Source organism: Pelodiscus sinensis, chromosome 7 (genome assembly GCF_052426305.1).
Source record: "Pelodiscus sinensis isolate ZL-2025 chromosome 7, ASM5242630v1, whole genome shotgun sequence".
Lineage (NCBI taxonomy): Eukaryota > Metazoa > Chordata > Testudines > Trionychidae > Pelodiscus > Pelodiscus sinensis.
The window spans coordinates 41767175-41782237 of record NC_143058.1 but is presented as its reverse complement, the minus strand read 5'-3'; the positions used below and the strand labels follow the sequence as shown (position 1 = coordinate 41782237).

General features: G+C 44.4%; 2 protein-coding genes across 7 annotated transcripts in view; one reads left to right on the top strand and one right to left on the bottom strand.

Moving 5' to 3' along the window:
- Positions 1-608: 608 nt before the first annotated feature.
- PHOSPHO2 (phosphatase, orphan 2) lies at positions 609-5049 on the bottom strand. 4 transcript variants are annotated; one of them, XM_075933587.2, is made up of 3 exons: positions 4914-5049; positions 3948-4093; positions 609-3223 (listed from the first exon to the last, which is right to left on the bottom strand). In XM_075933587.2, the coding sequence occupies exon 3, from the start codon at positions 3199-3201 to the stop codon at positions 2476-2478; it is 726 nt and encodes a 241-aa protein (XP_075789702.1). In that variant the 5' UTR covers positions 3202-3223; positions 3948-4093; positions 4914-5049; the 3' UTR covers positions 609-2475. The 4 variants fall into 4 exon arrangements, with proteins under 4 accessions (XP_075789702.1, XP_075789701.1, XP_075789700.1 ...); XM_075933586.2 differs by lacking the exon at positions 4914-5049 and adding an exon at positions 4608-4727; XM_075933585.2 differs by lacking the exon at positions 4914-5049 and adding an exon at positions 4497-4655.
- CFAP210 (cilia and flagella associated protein 210) overlaps positions 4663-15063 on the top strand; it is a 25362-nt gene continuing 14961 nt past the window's right edge. The window contains exons 1-4 of one of the 3 annotated variants that reach the window (XM_075933581.2): positions 4663-4850; positions 9110-9336; positions 10654-10827; positions 10933-11126. In XM_075933581.2, the coding sequence (XP_075789696.2) occupies positions 4784-4850; positions 9110-9336; positions 10654-10827; positions 10933-11126 (662 nt within the window). In that variant the 5' untranslated portion in view covers positions 4663-4783. Of the gene's footprint in view, positions 4965-9109; positions 9337-10653; positions 10828-10932; positions 11127-15063 lie in introns of all 3 variants that reach the window. The other 2 variants (XM_075933582.2, XM_075933583.2) reach the window with 2 other exon arrangements.

Below are 15063 nucleotides of genomic sequence, written 5' to 3'. Positions count from 1 at the left end.
TACAAATCATAATTTGCTCTAACCAGAAGCCACTTTGATAAAACAATAAAAATACCAGAGGAGATTTTCACATCACCAATTCTGCAGTCCTTTTAGATTATTTTTTAATTATGGGTTCTTTTGAACAAAGTTAAACAGCAGTTTACACCAAGCTGTGAGAATTAACTGGTTTGATAGAGAGGCACCTTTAGCATCACTGCTATGATTGAGGGTCTTGTCAATATTATATTTTAAACTCTGTGTTTATAGTTCTGCCACTCTCACATTTTACTCAACCCAGCATCCAGAAAATACACATAAGCCGCACAATGAACAATTACATGTTTGAAAAAGGAGCGAATCAGTACTCATATTTTTAGTGCAGGACAATGTAGCACTTTAAAGACTAACAAGATGGTTTATTAGATGATGCGCTTTCGTGGGCCAGACCCACTTCCTCAGATCAAGTAGTGGAAGAAAATTGGCACAACCATATATACCAAAGGATACAATTAAAAAAAAAATGAACACATATGAATATGCATCCCCCTCCTGTTCTGAAATGCGATTTGTCCTTTTCATATGTGTTCATTTTTTTTAATTGTATCCTTTGGTATATATGGTTGTGACTATTTTCTTCCACTATTTGATCTGAGGAAGTGGGTCTGGCCCACGAAAGCTCATCATCTAATAAACCATCTTGTTAGTCTTTAAAGTGCTACATTGTCCTGCATTTTGCTTCAGCTACCCCAGACTAACACGGCTACATTTCTATCCATATTTTTAGTCTATTGTTAGAACTATCTTACTGAAAAATGATACTACAGCAGGACTGAAGGGATTAAACCAGCTTTCAGTTGCTACAATAAACACACTTATCAATATTCAATTATTATTCTCTGTTATCCTACCAACACAAGGTCTTTCAGCAATTTACCACAAGACTGTTCTTTCACATTGTACCAGGGGGGTAGTTTATTCAGTTATTTATAGTAACAAATGACTTGTGTGCCTGTCCACCAACTAAATAGCAAGCTAGTGTGGTTAGTTTCATTAAACTAACATTTAGGTTAGTGTTACTGAAACTTCAGAATAGGTGTGATCCTATAAGGGCAAATAAGCAGGTAACTGTATTAGTAGCTTGGGACATACCTAAAAAGAGCAGGCACAATTGACAAGTCTAGAGATTCAAGTGTATTCTTGCATTTCACAAATAGTATTACATGTTTAAGCGTGGATGACAAGTTTTTTGTTTGAGGAATAAAGATGCCTATGAAGTAAATAACAGATGTATTTTATGAAATAAAACATTTGTGGTGTTTTTGTCACTTTCCATCACAGTGACAATGCACAAAATCACTTTTGTGGTTGGAGAAAATCCTGATAATCCTTGTTTCCCTATTCTGAAGAGGGCATGACCTGGTCCACAAATAAAAACATGTTTTATCATCCTGCACTCTACCATATTCAAATGCATGGTACATATCAGAATTTCACAATACTGTATACATATACAAATTTTTTGTTTAACAAAACAATGCATGTAATTAAAAAGCTTTGGGGTCAAGAACATATTAAATGTTTACATGTTCAACCCTTCACAGACTTGGGCCAGCCTACCTTCTTTCTCTGCTTTCCTACTACTCCACTTATCGCCAATCTACTAATTTTTCACTCAATTACACTTATATTTCTGAAGGGATGGCAGACAACATGCACAGTGAAACACATAGAATACACAATTAAAAATAATTTCCTATGGGGTGCCTCCTTATTTGCATGTATTGCATCATGTTTCTGAACAGAAACAAGAGGACATGCCTTTGAGTGACAAAAGGCACTCCTTCCCCAAAGGCTTTGGGTATTTGAGCTCTAGTAAGTATAACTTGAAAGGTAATTAAACATATTGCACAAAATTCACACATTACTCATTAGATAAACCAAACCTTAGAGCCAATAAAAACTATTTACATTTTCTTAGTAAAATATTTATTTTAATGTATCCCTTTAAACCAATTATATGTAATAATTTACATATTAAAATATTTTGATGTGTTAACAGAAATGGTGGCAATACCTTGTTTTTAGTGCCCAATATAAATCTCATACATACAGATGAATCCTCCATTAAAAGCCACTGTTCTGCCTTTCCCCCTAACCATCTGAACAGAAGTAATTTGCACAAACTGGTGAAGTCAAGATTTTTTTGTTGTTGTAATAGCTGTAATAAATCATCTTTCCTACCTTTCTCCCTGCTTCCTTCCACCTGCTCTCCATTTATAAGAACAGAAAAATACTCATAATAAAAAAAAAATCAACTTTCACATGCTCACTTTCCCACTACAGTAAAGAGTAAACACAATAGTTTATACCGTGTATTTTAATGCCTTAGTTTCAGATATTGTGTGCTTTGTGATAGACACAGTAATTATTATTCACTCCATGCAAGACAATACATCTTTAACAATTTACTTTTAATCATCTCTATAGTTTGAGTTATTCTTTTATAAGTAATTTCAAATGAGACAGAATTTCAATACCTGATGACCAAACTAGAACAGAAGACTGCACAGGATCAAGATCCTCAGACATCTGAGAAATCATTTTCTGTAAAGTATACCCTTGTCTGGGCATAGCAATATCATTCTTCTTCAAAAAAGTTACTGGACAAAGATCATTCCCACCATCACCTACATATATAATTTTTGTATATTTTACTCCTTCCTGTAATTTTTTATCCACAAATTCTTCCAACACTTTTCTTTTGCAGAGATTTTTAGGGCACTTTGCACAATGATGAGTGTGAAAATTCTGCAAAGTAAGATAGCCAGCACCACTGAAAGCTGCAGGATTTGTAAACACTTCATCAAGCACTGCATGAAAGTTAGCAGCTTTTAAAATCCAGTCAATAAATACTGTATTAGAATCGGAAATTATTATACAATCAAAGAAATCTTTGTTCTTGCCAATAAAGCCTAAAAGATCTCTCATTCCTGTAGTGAAAGGAATTGTTGTCATAGTTCTTTTCATTTCATCTTCTCTTACGCCACTGTCTCCCAAATATTTAAAGACTCTGCCCATGTATTCTGTCCAATGTCCTTTTTTATACGAATTTCTTAGTTTGTTAGGCAGTTTTTCCTCAGGAGCACATTTCACAATCCAGGTGTCACTATTTTCATCTATGACCGTATAGTCAAAGTCAAAAACCAGCAGTAACTTCATAGTTGTTAGATAAGAATATATGCTGGAAAAAAAACATTTTGTTTATATAATCAGAAGCTTCTACTAAATATTAAATTCCTATCATGACCTCCTGCTTTGAAAAGGGCAAGTCTACCACAAAAAAGAGTCAAGACAAATGTATAAACATAGCTGTTTCTGGGCACTACAGCTATGGGAAAGGCCGTGCTCAAGTGAGCAGATGATCTGTAAAGGTCAAAAGTCTAATTCACTATCCAGCTACATTCTTAATTAGATAGTATAAAGGAGTATTGGAAACAACATGTTTATTACTCATTAGTCTTCACTAACACAAGTTCAATTTAAACAATCTGGCTGCACTACAGTTCTAATTCTAATTTTTTTTTTATCCACATGGTCAATCAAAGCAACCCTTAAGACTGAAATTCTTCAGCTTTCTGACAGGAGATGGAAACATTTTATGAAAACCTTGAAAGAGCCATTTGTAGCTGCTGCTGTTGCTAGTTTAACTAATTTTCTTCTTCCACTTAAAAAAACCCTACTAACAACATTCAAGCAGGCACCTTGATTCAAAAAATCAAGAACACAAATAACCTTTGTGGTGAATATTAGTGTTGACTTGCTATAGGAAGATTTGTAGGTAGCTTAATTTACTGTGGTTCTACAGCATTAGCATTTATAGACAAGTCCTGGGGTAACCAAACAGCCTAGAGAAGGAAACAGCTCACCCTTTCTTTAGTGTAGTTCTAGGCACATATTTTGTTTACCTTGGGAATAACTTTGCTCATCACTTTTTCCCATTCAGAAAGAAGCCAGGCAAGTCCAGGGTGGTTGGGTTTCAACATTTGAACTTGAGTTCAAAGTCTCTCGCTCAAGCTTCATGGGGTGGCGGAGTTCATCTGTACAGGATAAACTTAAAAAAACAAATGATCTGGTAGCACTTCATAGAATAACAAACACATAGATGGTATCATGAGCTTTCCTGGGCACAGCCCACTTTTTCAGCTGACCGAAATTTTTGAGTTTAGGATGTGCAGACTCAAAATAAATAGGGTCTCTCTCCTGTCAGCCCCAACAGCTCGATAAAGCGCATTTACAACACAGATGTCGAGCAGCGCATCAGACAACATCACTCGGCATCCCCCGCACCCCCAACAGAACAGCGCCCCGCACAGCAGGGACAGGCGCAGCGGGAGCGCCGAGATCCCGGTTCTCAGCTACGCCCAGGGGTCCGGGCAGCCGCAGCTCGCGCTAACGGCAGCAGCCGGCGTCACTCAGCGTCACGCGCAGCAGCGGGCCCCGCGCGGGTCGCTCACCCCCTGCCTCTGGGCGGGCACAGGAACCGCAAGCGGACCCAAGCTCAGTGCGGGCCCGAGAGCACAGGCGGGGCGGAGCCGCTACACCGGCACCGAGCGGAGGCGCCAGACCTGGGCAGGCGCTGCTGCGCCCCGGCAGTCCGGCCAGCCGCTTCCGGCCCCGGCCCCGCCCCCTCCGCTAAGTCACGTGACGCAGCTCTTGGCCTGTCGCGCCGTCTTCCCCCCCCCCTCGGTTGCCTGGTAACCGCCGTACACAGGCCCCGCTCAAGGCGCCGGCTTGCTGGCTTATGGAGGCGGCCGCCCGGCCCGCGGCGCTGTACGGGCGGCGCAAAGGCCAGAGACGAGGGCCCGCGCGTGAGTGACACGAGGCGGCCGGGGCGGACACGCGAGTGGCGGGGCCACGCGGACGGACGGTACCGGGACGTGGTGCCCCAGGGGCGCAGCGGCCGCCTCTGGACCTGCGACCTGGTGCGCGCCCAGGCCCCTGCAAATGCGCCACGCAACCCCGGGGCCCCGATTTCTCCCTGGAGCCCAGCTGGCTCCCACGCGCAGCGCCCTGCCGCGAAGGGAGGGGAGACTCCGCCCTGGCGTTACGTGGGGGCGCAGGCCGCGGGTGGCTAGTGCGGAGAGGGGCGGATTGGCGGCGATTGGCACCTACATGTCTGAGGCGGTGGTGTCCGGACACGGGGCTGACATGCCAGGCACAAGGAAGGCGGCGATGATGCACGACACAAGAGATGCATTGGAACAGGAGTGGGGGGGGGGCACTTCATGAATTTCAGAAGTGGTCCAGAAGGAGCGGGGCCTTGCACAGAAGGGATGAGACCAGGAGACTTTACTCTTCTCCCTCACCCACAGACCCGGATTGGCCTGGGAGTGGGAAAGTGCATGAAATCTTTGCCACCCCTGCCCTGCCAGGGGCAGGTGGTGCTTAGAGAAAACAGGCACCCGTTTTAAAAACTGCTGGTTCCTTCTGGTGCCACGCACCCCTGGTGGGGGAGGAGAGAAGGGACTTTGCCACTCCCCCATCCCTAGGTCTTAATTGGACTGGGGGTTGGAGAGTGGCAGTGGGCACGATCAGAGGGCTTGGCAGGCTGGAGGCAGAGGGTGTCTTGCGCACCCAATATTAGAAGTTCTGGAACTAACACGTTAGAATGATGCTTAGCCTAAAGAGGAATCCGATGTGGAGTGCATAAAAGAGAATGTGCACCTTTCTTTCTTCTCACTGCAAATGAGTCCTTGGGCTCCTATTTTGGCATCCAAGAAAAGTGCAGGAGAAATACAGTGCAACCCCCTTTATCCATTCCTTTCCTGGGTGACCCTTCAAAAATGGCAACAAATATTGTAAACAAAGAACTAGGAAGGCTGGATATCGGGTAATTGAATAGTTATGTAGCTGCATGAATTCTTATCCATTACACAACTCTTCGATAGTCCCCAGGGTGGGACCAGCAGCCAGTGCACTCCGGCCTCACTCCCGGGGTGCCCCTGCCATCCCATGCTTCTGTCTCTGTATCAGAGGTAGCAGCACAGGGTGCCAGGTGGGAGACAGTCCACGAGGGGAGCCAGTTTAAAAACCAATTCTCTGCTTAGACTGGCTACCTGCCACCTTGCACTGCTGTCTCAGAAACAAAGGCAACAGCATGGGGTCGTAGGAGCCCCTGTCCACAGGAGCTCTGAGCATCCTGCAGACAGAGGCTGGAGCAGCCTCTGTCCATGGGGAGCACGGATCCCCCGTGGATAGGGTTGCTGCCAGGGACCAGCCTCTGTCCGCAGCAGGCCCAGGCTTGCCATGGACAGTTGCTGCTCCATGGGAGGCAGAGCAGCCTCTGTCCACGGGGAGCCTCCTCTGGTCCCCTCTACGCTGCTGCCTTAGGGTATGTCTACACTACCCCACTAGTTCGAACTAGCGGGGTAATGTAGGCATACCGCACTTGCAAATTAAGCCCGGGATTTGAATTTCCCGGGCTTCATGTGCATAAGCGGGGAGCCGCCATTTTTAAAACCCCGCTGGTTCGAACCCCGTGCAGCGCAGCTACACAGGGCACGAACTAGGTAGTTCGAACTAGGCTTCCTAGTTCGAACTACCGTTACTCCTCGTGAAATGAGGAGTAACGGTAGTTCGTGCCCCGTGTAGCCGCGCTGCACGGGGTTCGAACCAGCGGGGTTTTAAAAATGGCGGCTCCCCACTTATGCAAATGAAGCCGGGGAAATTCAAATCCCAGGCTTCATTTGCAAGTGCGGTATGCCTACATTACCCTCCTAGTTCAAACTAGGAGGGTAGTGTAGGCATACCCATAGAGAGGCAACAGTGCGGGGGGCAGGGAGGTGGCTTTTCACACTGACATCCTTACAAAGAACAAACACTGTCTTTCTCACAGAGAAAGCACTCAGTGGGGTAGTCACGGTAGTCTGTATCTGCAAAAACAAGGAGTCCATTTTACTAGAGACTGAGGGTGCGTCTACACTACATCCAGAGCTCGAAATAAGCTATGCAATTTGAGCTACACAAATTTCTTAGCTTATTTCAAGTGAATTTTGAAATAGCTTATTTTGAAATTTGGTGCTGACTACGCAGCACTTATTTCAAAATAAATCACTAGTCCAAAACGTCCCTTACTCCTCATGGAATGAGGTTTTCAGGGATGTTGGAACAGTAAGCCTGTTATATTGCGAAATAACAGGCATGCTCAAAAGACGTAGAATAGCTATTTCAGAATACTTCTGGTATCCCGAAATAGTGCTGCAGTGTATATGTAGCCAATTAGATTAGGGCATGAACTTTTGTGGGTAAAACCCACTTCATCAGATGAATTGGAGTGGAGATTTCAGAGAAATACCCTCTTTCTTTTGTTGTTCTTATATATACCCATTCCTCTGTAAATTCCATTGCAATTCATCTGATGAAGTGGATTTTACCCATGAAAGCTTAGGCCCTAATAAATCTGTTAGGGTATGTCTACACTTGCACCCTCTTTCGAGAGAGGGATGCAAATGAAGACATTTGAAATTGCAAATGAAGCCGGGATTTAAATATCCCACGCTTAATTTGCATAATCACATTATGGCCCTATTTCAAAATAGCGCTATTTTGAAATAACCACATCTTAACAGCATCTGTTATTTTGAGAAAAAACCCTTCTCTTGAAATAGCCCTTATTTCTTATACAATGAGGTTTACCAGTTATTTCGGGAGAAGGGTTTTTCTCTTGAAATAACCACGTCTTAACAGCGTCTGTTATTTTGAAATAGCGCCATAACATGATTATGTAAATGAAGCACAGGATATTTAAATCCCAGCTTCATTTTCAATTTCGAATGTCTTCATTTGCATCCCTCTCTCGAAAGAGGGTGCAAGTGTAGACATACCCATAGTCTCTAAAGTGCCTCAGGACAATTCCTTGTTTTTTCAGAGAAAGCAGTATGCGACATTGTAAGAACCTTTTATCTTAAATCCCCTCACAGCTCTGGCACCTAGCAGATATGCAAAAATGGATTTATAGGGCCTGTTTCTCTTTTCACAGGGGTGCATATATATATTATGTAAGCTTTATACTGCAGAGCCTGCAGCACATGTAACTGCTATGATTTTTAGAGGTTACTCAGTTACATTTTTAACCACATTTTTACATCCCGGCTGTGTCTAGACTGGCCAGTTTTTCTGGAAAATCAGCCACTTTTCCGGAAAAACTTGCCAGCTGTCTACACTGGCCGCTTGAATTTCCACAAAAGCACTGACTTCCTACTGTAAGAAATCAGTGCTTCTTGCGGAAATACTATGCTGCTCCCGTTCGGGCAAAAGTCCCTTTTGCGCAAAAGTTTTGTGCAAAAGGGCCAGTGTAGACAGCTGACATTTGTTTTGCGCAAAAAAGCCCTGATCGCGAAAATGGCGATCGGGGATTTTTTGTGCAAAAGCACGTCTAGATTGGCCACGGACGCTTTTCCGCAAAAAGTGCTTTTGCGGAAAAGCATCCGTGCCAATCTGGACGCTCTTTTCCGAAAATGCTTTTAACGGAAACTTTTCCATTAAAAGCATTTCCGGAAAATCATGCCAGTCTAGACATAGCCCCCTAGTGCAGAGCCCCTTATGTAGTTGTGGAAGACCTGGTATTGTGCACCAGAAAAAGGGCAGTTAGCAGAGAAGCAATTCTATCTAAGAGTAGGTTTTAATTTTAAACATAATTATCAGAACAAGTAAAAGTTGTCCTCTTCTTTTAGATTTGTTGAACTTTTACAAACCAGATGGGCAAAATTTTATAAGAGAACTTAACTTTACTCAAAAGCCTGTTTTTTTAAAAGCAGTAATGACCAACACAAAGAACATTTTTGGAAGATTACTAACTGAAAGAGGAGTAGATGGCGTGAAATGTACAGGAAAGCAAGACACATTGATCTGTCAAGTAACATGAGGCTCTGGATCTGAGGGTTCGTCCTGATTGCACCTGCTTCTGGCTACTCAAATTACATTACATTGTAGAGGCAAACTAATCCGATGCTTTCCTGTCAGTGTTGTGTAGGAGTCCAAATCTTGGTGTAGGTTTGAACCCAGAATTTTCTGGCCAGCAGTGCTACAAACTGAATGAATTCATTCTTTTGTTCTTTCTTTCACATAGCAGCAAATGGTTTGGAAGAATATGATGCTCCAGATAGTATTTTTCTTCCAAATGGAGTAGATCTTCGCGAAGTTACTATTTTGCCAAGGGCAGAATGGGTGAGGATTCAAGACAGTGTTGACAGTGCAGCTAGAGAAGCAGCACGGATTCATGCAGAGAGGAAAGAACGGACAGATATGCACTTACGTTCCAAAGCAGTTGTGAAAAACTGGCCCAACACCATTGCAGTAAGTGAAATTTATATTTGGAAATTGGAGGATTACTTTTCATAAAACACTATTAGAGTGAACTCTTCTTCTCCATTCCGCATATATAGACACGTACACACACAAACACACTTCCTAATATGAGTTTCACTCTAACCAGAGTCTACATTTTGGTGACCCTGCTTACTAATTCTGTCTCCTGTTTAGGAGCATCATAACTTCTTCCCTCTTCACTCCACTACTCCAGAGAAGTATCAGGGAACTTCAACTAAAGAGAGAGAGCAGCAGCACACTAGACCTACCTTTTTCATGTCATGGATAAGTTTAAAACAGGATCTTAGAGAGAAGGAGAAAGAAAGAGGTGTGAAGGGAAAGTCTCCATCTTTCCTGGAGACCGCCAATGGAGACACTCGCCCACCAGACTTCCAGTCTTTTCCTTCTCTCTACAGGATTCTCGTTCAAAATATTTCAGTGAGCAAGTCTGGAACTTCCTCACTTCTAAATTACACATCTTATTTCAGTTCAGGTAATTACATTTTGCCTACCTAAAGTGAGCCTGTAATTTCAATTGGCTATATTATTATTTACTATCATCTGTATTACAGTGGTATCTAAAACGTGCAAGATCTGAGAAACAACCATAGCTTCCATAGCATATAATCTAATAAAACAAACGAGATAAGGTTGTGGGAGAGGTAAAAGACAAACAACAAAGTTTTGTTGTTTTGGACCCCTGCCTCAACTACCATGCTGCTTGATCCTTACTAGTTGGCAGTACTCTTGGCATTGTGGTAGAAGTGAATCTTTGAGGTATTTGAAAGCAGTTCATTTTAGAAAGTGTGCTCCAAGTGCAAGAAGTGGCATGGAAAACACAAAGATTGTTGTGGGTGAAGCAGCCAAATGTTAAAGTTGTCATCATTGATGGAACCGAAATCCATGCTCTTTCTGTTCTTTACCTCCTATCCTAAATTGTCACTGTAGTACAGTGCTGTTAAACAGCTGCTGCTCATTACCTCTGAAATGGGTGCACACCAGTGGTGAATGAAGTGACCCTTACCCTTTATCCAGTGGTGTGAAACTTACTATAACTACTCATAAAGCACTTTGGAAGCCTCATACAAAGTATGCTTTCTAACTGCACAGCATTTTTATTATACTTTTTTATTTCTAATAGATATTTAAAACACAGAACAGCATCTCAAAAAGTATTTGGTAGTCAAATAAATGAGTAGGTATAATCATCTTCTTGCTGATTTAGTCTTTTGAAGTAGTAGTAGATTTTTGAGCCTGTTCTTTTCAGTATGATCTGTAATGGAAATGAATTTTATTTGCATTTAGGGCCAGGCAAAGAGGAAACTTAAAGCCAGAAAATTGCGAGAAGAAAAGGAAGAGGAAGAAAGAAAACAACTTGATCTGGAGGAAGCACAGTTTCAAGCAGCAAAGCGGAAGGAGGCCATAGAACAGGCCAAAACTTATCAATATTATCAGAATGAGAGAGTGAAAGGGTTACATGTTTGTAGCTGGTTTATTGTCTAATTCAAATTGCATTGTGTTTCTTTGCACATAATTGAATGTGTAACAGAATAAACTTATGAAATGTTCTAATTTTTTTTGTAGAGAGAACTTTTACTTACTGAGGTCCTAAAGGAAAGAGATGCTCAGATTGAATTTAAAAAGACAAAGCCAGATATTTACAAAAAAAAGGAAGAAGAAATGGAACGTGAGCGTGAAAAAGCTATTCTTAAAGAGCAGGAAAAGGCATATGAACGCTATATGAATCGACAGGCACTTTGCAGAGATCATCTGGAACAGTAAGTAAAACAAGGCTGCTTCTGACTAATAAAGAATATTGAGTTAAATTGTGTTTCTTTTTCAACAAATTTATTTTAATCAAATTGTTAAAAGAAATTGAATATTCATCCACTAAACAAATGAATTACAGGACCAGGGATTTTTAATGGAAACAAAATGAGCTGTTGTTTTCTCTAGAGAGAGAATGACATATTAGATCATGATCGCAAACCCATCGATCGCAATCAACTGGTCGATTGTGGGGGCATAATCAGTCGGTCATGAGGTGTTCCAGCCTTCCCCTCTCATTCCTCCCATCCCTAAAAAGGAGTACATACTGGCACTACAACCTCTTGAGAAAATGGAGGTTGTGGTGTGGAGTGGGGGGCAGGAGTCCTGCAGCTGCACGCCAGATCCAGTGTCTCAGGAAGTATGCACGCTGCTCCTCCTCTCCCCAAAACAGCTGGCACACTTCCTGAGAAGTCGGATCTAGCGCTCAGCCGGGGACATCCTTCCCCATGCTGTCTGCCTTCCTGCATGGGGTGAGGAAGGGAGGAGAAGTCCCAGGGCTGTGTGCGAGATCCAACTTCGCAGGAAGTGCACCGGCTGTTTTGGAGAGCGGAGGGCGGATCTGGTGCGCAGCTGCAGGACTTCCCCCCTCTCCCCAGCTCAGGAAGGAAGGAAAAAAGGCAGATCGGGGAAGGAAGTCCCTGGCTGCACACCAGATCTGACTTGTTAGGAAGTGCACTGGCTGTTTTGGGGAGGGAGGAGCAGCACGCGTACTTCCTGAGACGCTGGATCTGGTGTGCAGCTGCAGGACCCCCATGTACCAGCCGAGCTGTCCCTGACCCCGCCTCCTGGTGGGACCCCCTACAGCACCCTGTCTCCTCCCCCTACTGAGACCCCCCCCCCGAGGACCCTGCCCAGACCACCCCTAGCACTCTGGTTCATGGCCAGACTCCCACTAGCACCCTGCTTCTGCCTCCTGGCCAGATACCATACAGCACTCTGCCCAGACACCTTCCAGCATCCTGCCCTGCCTCCTGGCCAGACACCATAAAGCACCCTGCTCCTGCCCCCTGGCCAGGCCCCCATCCAGCACCCTGCCCCTGCCTCGTGGCCAGACAACCTCCAGCACCTTGTTCCGGCCCCCTCCCTCCTGGCCAGACCCTCAGCTTGCTCATGTACCCTATTTTCCACCCAGATTCTGGACCCCCATCCCTATCCTACACACTGACCCCCTCATTTTTGGCCACACCTCAGAATGTAAAGGGGCGCTCAAATTCCACTAACCCTGGAATTCAGAAGAGTTAATCTGGCCTGATGCCTTGAACTTCAATCCTACCTACCCCCCCATGGGGCTGGAGTGCTAGGGGAGTGAGGTGTCTCAGTTGGGGCCACAACAGTGAGGCTTGGAGGTGTTTGGAGGGGTTGGGTTTTTTTGGTATCTCACTTGTGTGGTCCCTGACTGATTTTCTGTGGGTCAGTGAAATAAATAAAGACAATGCTGAAACTTTTTGTGTTTGACATATTTTATTTAGAAATGAAGCCTGGCCAAGAAATCTCCAATTGGAGCCAAGTCCCCATCTGGCCGCAGCATCATAACACTCCTGCACCCCCCACAGATCACAACCTTGAGCCTATCATACACTGGAACCCACTGTCCTGAGCCTCCCACATCCCCAGTCTTCTGCCATAACAGTCCTGCACCATCCACACGCTGTAAAGCTGTGTCCTGAGCCCACCATACGCCCAACCTCCCTGCCCATAGCCCCTCACATACCCCAATCCAAACTCCTGCACCTTCACATCCACAAGCCTGCGGCTTGCTCAGCACCCCAACCCTCCACCTGACCCCAACACTCCAGCCTGGAGCCCCAGGGCCGGCCTACAACATTTTGGACACCTGAGATGAGAAGCTCAAATGACGCCCTCATGCCCCCTCACTGCACCAACAGCAGACACAATTTTCTACACTCTGGGTCCTAGTGACCCCCCCCACCCCCCATAGTCTGGCACTTGAGGCGGTCACCTCAGTTCACGTCATGGTAAGGCCAGCCCTGTGGAGCCCCCTCCCTGAGCCAGCATCCCCTTCTCCACCTCCTCCTGCAACCAAATTCCCTCCCAGACCTTGCATCTCTCACCCCTTCCCACACCCAAATCCCTCATTCCCACCCCAGAGCCAACACCTCCTCTCTCAACCCAGTGAGAGTGAGTAAGGGCTGGGGACAGCAAATGATGGAGAGGAGGGGAATGGAGAAGGCAGCGCCTCAAAGAAGGGGTAGGGTTTTGGGGAAGGGGTGAGGTAGATCTTGGCTTGCCCTGACATTTAAAAAGTGATCTTGGGTGTAAAAAGTTTGGAGACCACTGTATTAAATCATTGGGTATGTCTAGACTACATGCCTCTGCCAACAGAGGCATGTAAAATAGGCTACCCGGCATAGTTAATGAAGCGGGGTTTTAAATATCCTTGGCTTCATTAAAATAAAAATGGCCACCGTGCTGTGCCGGCTCAGCTGATTGTCGGCACAGCGCAGCAGTCAAGACGCAGATCAGTTTACAGGGGAAGCCTTTGTCAACCGCTCCCTTAGGAAATGAGGTTTACAGGAGCAGTTGAAAAAGGCTTCCCTTGTCGACCGATCTGCGTCTTGACTCGCGTGCTGTGCCAACAATCATCTGAGCCAGCACAGTACGGCGGCCATTTTTATTTTAATGAAGCCGGGGATATTTAAATCCCCGCTTCATTGACTATGTTGGGTAGCCTATTTTACATGCCTCTGTCGGCAGAGGCATGTAGTCTAGACATACCCAATGATGGTATCTTCTTGGTAATCCAGAATTAAACTGACATTACAATTTCTAACATTTTGTCCAGTCCAATTTTAAAGCTTCCTTTAGGAAAGAAATGCACAATTTTCCTTGAGAGGCTATTCTACGAGGGTAAGTAAAAAAGTATCCGCAATTGTTCATATCTTTTTTTGGCGATTGTCCCAACTGCTGAACTTGCACGCAACTGTAAGCACAGAACCTCTTTATATTGTAGTGACATATTTGGCCTTGACTGTTCAGATGTCTTTTACCACTAGTGGGGTCAACATGTCCGCTCCGCTTAACACATGCACCAAAGAAGAGCAGCGTGCAGTGATTCAATTTTTGTGGGCTGAAGGTGTAAGAGGTGTGCAAATTCATCGAAGACTATCTCAACACAGTACGGTGACTGTTTTGCCGCAGTGAAGCGTGTACAAATGGATTGACAGGTTAAAAAATGGCCAAACAAGTGCCACAGATGAAGAACGATCAGGGCTCCCATCCACATCGACTACTGAAAGCAACACTGAACAAGTCCATGCACTGATTCTCGAAAACAAGAGGGTGACTGTCAAAGTGGCAAACCAACTGCAGATTAGTCACGGTTCTGCCTATGAAATCATCCACCACAAACTTCACTTCAGTAAAGTTTGTGCAAGGTGGGTTCCCAAACAACTCATGGAACAGCACAAATGTAACTGTTTGGACAACTGTAACCGCCTTTTGAATCGGTATCATGGAGGAAGGTGACACTTTTTTGAGTCGCATTGTCACTGGTGATGAAATGTAGATCCACCACTATGAGCCAGAGAGCAAACGTCAGAGAGACCCCTCAAAGATGCTTTAAGAGGCCGTCATTTTGCCAGCAACCATGATTTCAAGGAGGCGGTGCATACATGGCTTTCCGCCCGATTGAAAACATTTTTTTCTGAAGGCATACAAAAGCTTGTGCAACGCTGGATTAAGTGTGTTGAAAAGCAGGGGAACTATGTTGAAAAGCTATACACTTATGAGTACTGTATTGCTGCTGTGTTAATTTTAATAAATACATTGCGGATACTTTTTGACTTACCCTCGTACAATCTAAACTCCTTCCCAGAAAATGTATATTGCAGAAAGCATAAAAATTGCAACAAAATTAGGGATGCC

What these genes read in the sequence shown, in the direction of transcription:
- PHOSPHO2 (XM_075933587.2), bottom strand. Translation starts at nt 3,201, where the DNA reads ATGAAGTTACTGCTGGTTTTTGACTTTGACTATACGGTCATAGATGAA.